General features: G+C 31.0%; 1 protein-coding gene across 1 annotated transcript; it reads left to right on the top strand.

Moving 5' to 3' along the window:
- Nucleotides 1-1,154: 1,154 nt before the first annotated feature.
- On the top strand, nucleotides 1,155-3,306 carry LOC111888419 (putative pentatricopeptide repeat-containing protein At1g12700, mitochondrial). Its single transcript, XM_023884594.3, has one exon. The coding sequence runs from the start codon at nucleotides 1,474-1,476 to the stop codon at nucleotides 3,139-3,141; it is 1,668 nt and encodes a 555-aa protein (XP_023740362.1). The 5' UTR covers nucleotides 1,155-1,473; the 3' UTR covers nucleotides 3,142-3,306.
- Nucleotides 3,307-9,721: the final 6,415 nt, after the last annotated feature.

The raw sequence follows: 9,721 nt of genomic DNA, 5'->3' as shown, positions 1-9,721 counted from the left end.
CGCCGGATTCTTTTCCTCGCCGGAGATGTACAACAAGAGAGAGAAGAGGGTACAGTGTAGAGGAATAAAGATTAGTGGGTGGATACGTTTGGGGTTGTGCTCGACGGTAAAATGGTGGAGAAGAGGTGGAGGGCAGTCGGTGGGTAAAATCTAAAGGGAAGCAACACTTTATTTTCTTCGTTGCTCATCCGGTGAAACAGGGGACGAGAGAGAGAGAGAGAGAAAGAGAGAGAGATTTTATTTTTTAATTATAAAAAATAAATAAATACGTATTAATTTTTTTAAAAAGGAATATATTTTTTTAGTGCAAAAATGATCCCTTAGAAGTGAAAGACAAATATACCCTCATGTGAGAGGCACATGAGGGGGTTAACAACAATAAGTTAACGGAAGTTAAGTTCGGGGACCAATTCCACATACAAACTATTCCAAAAGGACCATGAATCCAAAAACTCGGGGCTTGGACTAAAACCCCAAAAATTTGCATACCATAGGGATCATTTTTGCAATTTTGTCTTTCCTTTAGAGTAAATTACGCAACTGGTCTCTATGGTTTGGGATAATTTGTACGCTTGGTCCCTAACTTATTTTTTAACTCAGAAAGTCTCTACTGTTTTTTTTTTGTTACACGGTCCCTACTTTTTGTTTTTGTTATGCATTTGGTCACTGTCTTACCTAAAAATACTATTATTTAAAAAGAAAAAATGGTGGGGTAGGTAAGATAAGACGAGAGATGTGGGGTTGGGGGTGTGTTTATTTAAATAAATTAAAAAAAATCAATGACAAAATAGTCTTTTTAGGTAAGACAGAAACCAAGTGCGTAACAAAAACAAACAGTAAAGATTTTTCGAATAAAAAAAATAAGTTAGAGACCAAACGTGTAAATTACCCTAAATCATAGGGACCATCCGTGTATTACATGGCTAAAGAAAAAATCACTTTAATTTTTATAATTCAATATTTTTTTTATTTTTCTTATAAATTTAAATTTTAAATGTTTAGAATTTTATATTTAATTTTTTTTTAAACAAATACATCACATCACATGTAATAGATTACATGGGTAACATACTGCTTAGGAATAAGTATGACATTTATTAAATTACGCCAGTAAAAAAAAAAAAAAAAAAAAAAAAAAAAAAAAAAAAGTTGACTTGCGAATATGATGAAAACCTAAATGCGGTTTACTGCCAACAAATACCAGCAATTGCAAGTCGTTTAAGCTCGCAGTCTTAGTTGCCCGTGATTATGGTGTTGATGACAAACCCAAAAATCGTTTCTTCTTTTATCGTCTCCCATCACCTCAAAAAATTCAAAGGTTCCTTCACTACTCATTCTTCCCTTCTTTTTTGTAGAAATCCTTCTTCAATTTTGGAATTCAGTATCGGAATCTGCTCCCCCAAAACGATTTTAAGTTGATTTCTTTCAGCCTTTTCTTCTAGTCCTCGAAGACTGCATAATAATTATCAATCTATGTTTGAAAATATCGACGATGCCCTCAAACTGTTTGATGAAATGACACAGAGGCAACCTCTGCCATCTGTTGTTAAATTCAACCAATTGTTGCAAGCTGTTACCAAAATGAAACACTATTCTTGTTCAGTTGAACTTTTTAAGCAAATGAACGTCATTCGTATTCCTGTAGATGTGTACACTATTACCATTGTGATAAATAGTTGTTGCCAAATGTATCATACCAGAGAAGGTTTTGCAGTCCTAGGCTATGGCCTCAAACATGCGGTTTTACCAAATGTCTGGACTTTCAGTACACTATTAAATGGACTCATCCTAGAAGATAAAATCATCAAAGCAGAAAGGTTATTCAAGAAACTGATAAAAAAGGAACTTTTTGAACCTGATACAATCATGTACAACACTATGATTAAAGGGCTTTGCAAATTTGGCATTAATGATACAGCCATTGCTTTGCTTAAACTAATGGATGAAAGGGGTTGTAAACCTGATGTGGTCACATATACCACCATCATTGATAGTCTTTGCAAGGTCAAAATGGTAGATGATGCTTTGAAGCTCTTCAAAGAAATGGTTTTCCACAAATACATCCAACCTAATGTTGTCACTTACAACTCTTTGATTCATGGACTTTGTAACTTATGTCGTTGGGATGAGGTCTCTAAAATGCTCCAAGAAATGAAAGAGGAAAAGATCTCTCCATGTGTTGAAACATATAATATATTAGTTGATGCGCTTTGCAAAGAAGGAATGGTGGAAGATGCAAATGGTGTGATCAAGTTAATGATCCAGAGAGGGATTGATCCTGATGTTGTGACATACACTTCACTTATTGATGGGTATTGTTTGCGAGGTGAAATGAGCAAAGCTAGGGAAGTTTTTGATTCGGTTGAAATTCATGGTGTGGTCCCTAATATTATTACTTATAGTAGTTTATTGAATGGGTATTGTAAAAATTTAAAGATAGAAGATGCCATGCATTTGTTTCATGAAATGATTAAAAAAGATATGAAACCCGATGTAATCACTTACACCACCATGTTACAAGGATTGTTTCGAGTTGGACATTGTAAAGATGCATATGATCTCTTTAATGAGATGCGAGCACACAACGAGATTCCAGATGAATACACTTACACAATAGTTTTGGAGGGTCTATGCAACAACAATCAAGTGGAGGAAGCACTCTCTTTGTTTCATTTGATGGGTGACAACAAGCTAAATTTGGATATCGTTGTGTACACCATACTTATTGATGGTGCAAGTAAAGGTGGGAAGATTGATATTGCAAGGATTCTTTTCAATGAGGTAAGTGTTAAAGGTTTGCAACTTGATGTTTGGACATATAATGTGATGATTAGTGGTTTTTGTCAGGAAGGTCTTGTGGGGGAAGCAAAAAAATTGTTTTATACAATGGAAACGAATGGTTGTCCGCCAGATAGTGTGACTTGCAATGTTTTTCTCCAAGGAATTCTCAAAAACCAACAACATGATTTGGTAGAGATGCTTTTAAAAGAAGTGGAAGGAAGAGGTTTCACACTTGATGCTACAACTGTATCACTATTACTTGATCATATCAAAGCTAGGTATTTAGATGCTTCTTTGCTTAAGTTGATTGGTAAACTTGTGCCAAAGGAAGGAGTTGATGCTCCTTGTTTTACAGTGTAGATGGTATTTGGTTTTCTAAAAGGTATGCTTTACAGTGTATTGTATTCTCACAACAACTTTGCGTTATCTATTTCATTGGTTATGTAAAAAAATTGCAACAATTTTTCATTTTAGGCCAAAACAGTTAAATGTATTTTTTTTTTGCCGGTTGTAAGCAAAAATTGTCTATTTGCTCATGTCTTCTTTATGTGGTAGTAACAGTAGATTCCTTTTCTTATGCCATGTTTTAAAGATTCTATCCAGTTGACTAATAGTCAAACACTTATATTAAAATATATGACCTGTGAGGTACTATAAATCTCTATTGGTGACAGAGGTCAAATGTAGATTCTATCGGAAGAAAAAACTAGTGTCTATCTCGATACGGAGTACCATTTAAATCTAAAAACCCAATTGAGCACACTATTTGCTTGTTTTTTGCAATGTTGCAGAAATCGGTCTTGGTGGCCGATTAATCGTTTGACGGTCTTAAACCGATTACAATTAGGGTGCTTGGCGGAAATTGGTCCAAATCGGTCAAAATTGGCCTTAGCGGTCATAGGCGGGAAATTTTTAAAAAATTCAAAAAAAATTAATTTTCAAATATTACACCAAAATTTTAAATTTTCAAATTTTTAAGTTTTCAAATTTTAAAATATTAAACTAAAATTTTAAATTTTCAAATACTTAGTTTTTTAGGGAATATTAATTTTTTAAATAATTTTGTTAATAATTAAGGGTCCTCGATTAATCTCCGATTAATCCCCGTCTAGTCCGATTAATCGCTTATCGCCAGTCGACCGCCAATCGATTTTTACAAACTTAGTTTTTTGTAATCGTTTTAAAATAATTAGAAAATAATATTTTGTTGGGGTTTTTTATAACTATCTTTTTTTTTCCAATTCCACCCCTCTTATTTTTTTATATTCTAATATTAATATTATTATTATTATAAAATTCAAACAACATTTTATAAATCAGGCATTATAAATTCGAATGACTATATAAAATCAGAACAAAAGCAAAGTTTGTCCCTATTAATTACGAGTATTAATTGGTATGGTATTATATATATATATATATATATATATATATATATATATATATATATATATATATATATATATATATATATATATATATATATATATATATATATATATATATATATATAGTTAAAAAGGTACTTATAGCATAACCCTATTTTGTTTAGTCTAGTAAAATGACTATTAATTAAGCATTAAATGCTTTTAGAGAAAACTTCATATATAATTCTTGTGCTTTCTAAAAATGTGAGATATAGTCTCTAAGTTTAAAAAAAAAAAACCCTTCAAAACATTTAACAAAAGGTATATATATATATATATATATATATATATATATATATATATATATATATATATATTATCTTGTTTCTTATATCTATTAATGTGCCCGTAAGCACAATTCTGAACCATAGGATGAATAGAATCAATGATCACGATCTGATGGTCTACGATATTATAATAGGGTAAAATGTATCATATAATCATACAAATTTCAACAGAATGGTGTTTTGGTCAATTAACCTATATTAAAAAATGAAAATTTCGAATTTTAAGGGATAATTAATTTCCTTTCTTTAATTCTGAATTTTTTAAATTAATTCAAATTTAATTCTATTATAATTTCTAATACTAACCGATTTTATTCTGTCAGAATGACAGAGAGTCAAACATAAACTAATAATATATATTTTAGATTTAATTCTTGTAGAATATGGTTCATTCAATATATTTTTTATAATTAACATGCTTAAATATTTATATAACATATTATCAAGAATAATATTTTCTAAGGAATACAAATTTTATTATTTAAGAATCACTAATTACATTAATTCATAAAGAATAAGATTAGATGATTATTACATTCATTCTGAAAAAATATGACTAATAATGTTTTAAGCATTACATTTATTTTTAGAGACTAAAACTAATAATGGTTAAAAAAGAAAAAAAAACATCAAAATCTAACAAAAATACTAATCTATTTTGAAAGAATATTATTGTTAATAAACATTTTATACATTTTGGCAGAATACATTCTGCTAGAATACTCTCATTCTCTATGTTTTCTTCTTTTCCACATCAATGAAAGCCTCTTTAAAACTTAAATCCACAAAGAAAACATAATCAACTTTCAAAGATTAAAAAATTCAGTGTATTTTAAGGGAATAAAAACTATAAGTTATGATAGAATGTAGTAGACATTATTAATTCATTTTGTTAAATTGATGTTGATGAAATCATATTCTATTAGAATGTGATGTTCAAAATTCTTGACATTAATTTATGGTTATTATTTTGTAACTTTACATGCATTCTTAAAATTATCAAAATTAAGAACCAAATTGTTTGTAAATGAAACTGTTGAAGGAGTTTACATTAACAATCGTGTCGAGCCCCATGTGTATAGTTTCATAAAAATTACAAATTCTATGATCTATTTGTGAACCACTTTGATTTTTTTTATAACGAAACCCATAAAAAGAAATTCAATACCACAAATTTACAATTTCTATTTAAGTCTCTTAATTCAAAATTTCAATGATAAAGGTCGGTGGTAATAAAGATGATTTGGTGAACTTGGAATATTGAGAAGTATAATTTCATACCTGATTAGATGTTTAATTTCGGGTCGACGAAGGTGAGATTTCCATCATTTTATATCACCATTCCACTCTACAGGTTGCACACATCCAAGGTCGATCCCACATGTGTTATCAATTACTCATCAATGTGGAGCTTCCACCCACATCTTTTCTACCAGGCATTTCGTCAAACACCTTTAGGGCACACCTAAATCATCATGCTTTATAGAATATCACTAATGAAATGAACTGAATCCACCCACATCAAAAGGATTTAAAAATAAAGACACCTTGAACACCATTACCAAATTACATATCAAAATTTTGCTAAAAAGGATATAAGAATATGATTACGTGTGATTAGAAGTATAGAGGAAGTCTGTATGATGTTTTGCAACTAAAAGATATATAAGAATATGTTTACCTGTACAGAATAGCGGCAATTAAAAAATAGGAAGTAATTACTGTGTGTTTAACATTCAAATCAGATTTCAAATAGGAAGTGTGAATCCAAAAATAAAAAGTTTTGAAATTACCGTGTGTTTAGCAACTTCAAAAGAGTAATGCATTGTTGTGACTTGAACTATCGGTCGTAAAAATTGTCCATAATGCTGTGGTGGCTATCATTGCATTCGAAACTATCGGCTCTTATCAAAATCTGGTTGTTGTTGGCGTTGATTGAAAAATGGAGATGTCCTAAATTGTTGATTTGGATTAAATTGTGGTCGCAATTTTCCTTGCCACTGAAACTGTTGATTCCAATAGTATAGAGGCGGTGGTGTGATCTGTTGGTACATATTTGTATATGGTGGAGATGGCTATCTCATGGTTGTATATTTCGACTATGGTGGGTGAAGAAGATAATTATATTGGAGTTTGATGAATATTGTGATATAGAATTAGGGTTATGAAGATGAAGGAAGTATGATTTAAGGGATAAATTAAGGTGGTTAAAGATTTTAATTATTTACCATAAATAATTAGAGCTAAGTTATTAATATACCCTTATCAATTTAATTAATTATTTATTATTTCCTTAATTCTTATTGGTTCCTAAAAGCACACAATAATTGTCAAAAACATATGAACATCTCTCTCTCTCTCTCTCTCTCTCTATATATATATATATATATATATATATATATATATATATATATATACATACATATATATATATATATATATATATATATATATATATATATATATATATATATATATATATGGTCTTCTATCTCTCTCTCTCTCTCTCTCTCTCTCTCTCTCTCTCTCTCTCTCTCTCTCTCTCTCTCTCTCTCTCTCTCTCTCTCTCTCTCTCTCATTTCATAAATCTTCAGCCTAAATCCTCAAGTCAAACTGGAATGGATTAAGAAAACCATACGGAAATTCGATCTCAAAGTCATTGTCGATATCATAGCCAACAAATTGTGGAGGGTTTGGAATTATGGTTCCTATGATTCAAAACATGAGGATGAACACACACATACACATAAAGTGTGTGTTCATGAGTAATCGTTTATGGGTTTTTTCGAAATCAAAGGGGTTTTATTTGAAATCTGTGTTCATTCATGGAAGAGCCTATAAATGTAAACATGTGTGTATTGAAGAAAAAAATCCAAAAATATGGGGTGTATGTATGTATGTGCATTTAAGAACAAACCAAGAAAATGAGGAACAAGAACTCAAAGTGGGGAGTGTAAAACAGAACAAACCCAGAAAATGGATTTAGTCATGGAGTTCTCTCACTATTCTCCTGCCAACCTAACCGGAGAAGATGAAGGCTAGACGTTGAAGAAAACAGATCCTGAAAAAGAAGCTCCACTAAACCGAGAACCCTAAAGCAAAATCGGAGTATGCTGTGAGGACGGAGAAGAAGCTCCATTCATTTAAGATGATACAAAATGATTTGCAGGTTAATGATGCCAATTGAACTAGAAGTGGAAGGAACCGAGCAACATTGTTTTGTTTTCTATCTTTGGCTCTTAAATAACAATTATCACATCTTTCAAGTTGCATCTTTTGGCATCCTTCGATAATCCATGGTTGTTATGATTTTGAGCTTATATCCTCTTTTGTTATAACAAATATGAACTGAAATCATTGAGTTGTACCATATGAAACACAAAATCAGTAAGATGATATATGGGTTATTCTATGAACAATGGAAGTTTACGAAGGTGTAGCTTTAAATCACAAGGATATATCTGATAAAGGAAACACGAAGCAATCAATAAACATATCCAATTTTATACACGCACTCTCCAGATTGTTTTAATTTGTGCTTTCTACCACTGGAACACATACATACACCTTATACACACACATCATCAGAGAAAGTTCCGACCGCCCTTCGACCCGCCCAATTGGAATAGTTCTGATTCCACCGATTTTGTAAACATCTTGAAGTGAGAGACGGAGTGGTTTGTTTTGTGGGACATTTTGGTTCGTTGAGAGAGAGATAGAGATAGAGATAGAGATAGAGATAGAGATAGAAGAGCGAGCGAGAGAGAGAGAGAGAGACTTTTATATTAAATAATTACTATTACTATTTTAAAAAATAAGAGAAAACCTCTGGTCTTAGGTACTGAAATGACGAAAATGCCCTTCAATTAACGGTAGAAGGCTGACGAAGTGAGACATAACGACCAAACATCAAATTTTTTTGAGAACACACATACTATTTGTGAGGTTTATTAAACTTAAGAACTAAATGTCAGGTTTCTAAAAACACAAGATCATTTATGATGTTTTCTTATTTTCTCATGCTTTTGTTATGAATGATTGTAACAGATTTATGTTTCTTGCCTGATCATTATGCATACTCTGTCAATTGTTCATTTGCTTATTGCTCACCTTTCTAGAAGTTTGATGCATTCTATGTTTAAAGTTTAGACTTGTATGAATTTATTGATATGTAAACATTAAGTTAATGGTATGGTCACCCCCAACCCACTAGAAAAGTGTTATCAACTCAGCGTCACGTCAGCTCTACTACATGTTCACTACCAAACCACTAGACATTGATAATGGTTACGACTCCATATTATTTATCTTTTTATTTTTTATTTTTTGTTGACATTATATTAAATAAAAAAACATAATTATTAAACATAAAAATATTTTATTAATAAAAAGTTCATTAAATTGAAAAAATAAAAAAACATAATTTCTAAAATTAAATAACATTTATAAATAATGTGGTTACCACTCCATATTATTTATAGTTTTTTTACTTAAATTAAATAAACAAAATATAATTTTTAAAATTTAAATAAACATTTTATTAGATTTTACAATTATATAAACACGCATATATATACTCCATCTTATTCCATACTACCAAATCAATTAAACCCCCCAAAAATTAGTTCATATTATCAAAACCAAGTTTAACCCACAAAAATGTTAGCCCACTAAAAATATGTCTAGCCCACTTAAATTTAATTAACCTCAATCTTTTTAATTTAAACCCTATTTCCTAATCGTCTCTTTCTTCTTCTTCAGCCATCACCTCTTTTCTTCTTCTTCTTTCTGGTTTTCGCAACACCTTTTCTTGATGTAATTCTTTTTCTGGCGAGCCTCATTCAAGAATTCTCAACACCTTCCTTCGTGAACAATAACCATTTGACCGTTTGGAATCAACGAATCTCATTGGTCATTTGCAAAGTTATTCCCTTATTGTCTGTCTTTGCTCGTGGAACCGGTCACGCCACAACACACACATGCTCCTTAGGGGAGATGTTCACGCGTGGGAAAAGGTGCCACATCATTCTTCAGGCGTGGTTGCCTCTCCCAAACCAGATGGCCTTATGCTTACTTTCTTGGTGAAATGCCAAGCATACATCCAAACAAAGAAACTGTTGCTCATGAATGAACCTAAAAGCTAAAACCTCACTTACAGATTTTTATTTTCTTAGCACCAAGGTAAATATATACTTGGATATAGATAGACGGATATATTTGACAATT

The sequence above is a fragment of the Lactuca sativa genome, chromosome 3, assembly GCF_002870075.4.
Source record: "Lactuca sativa cultivar Salinas chromosome 3, Lsat_Salinas_v11, whole genome shotgun sequence".
Taxonomy (NCBI): Eukaryota; Viridiplantae; Streptophyta; class Magnoliopsida; order Asterales; family Asteraceae; genus Lactuca; species Lactuca sativa.
The sequence above is the reverse complement of the archived record's forward strand: the minus strand, read 5'-3'. Positions and strand labels throughout refer to the sequence as shown.

Excerpts from the sequence above, each read along its gene's own strand:
- LOC111888419 (XM_023884594.3), top strand. The coding sequence starts at position 1,474 with ATGTTTGAAAATATCGACGATGCCCTCAAACTGTTTGATGAAATGACA.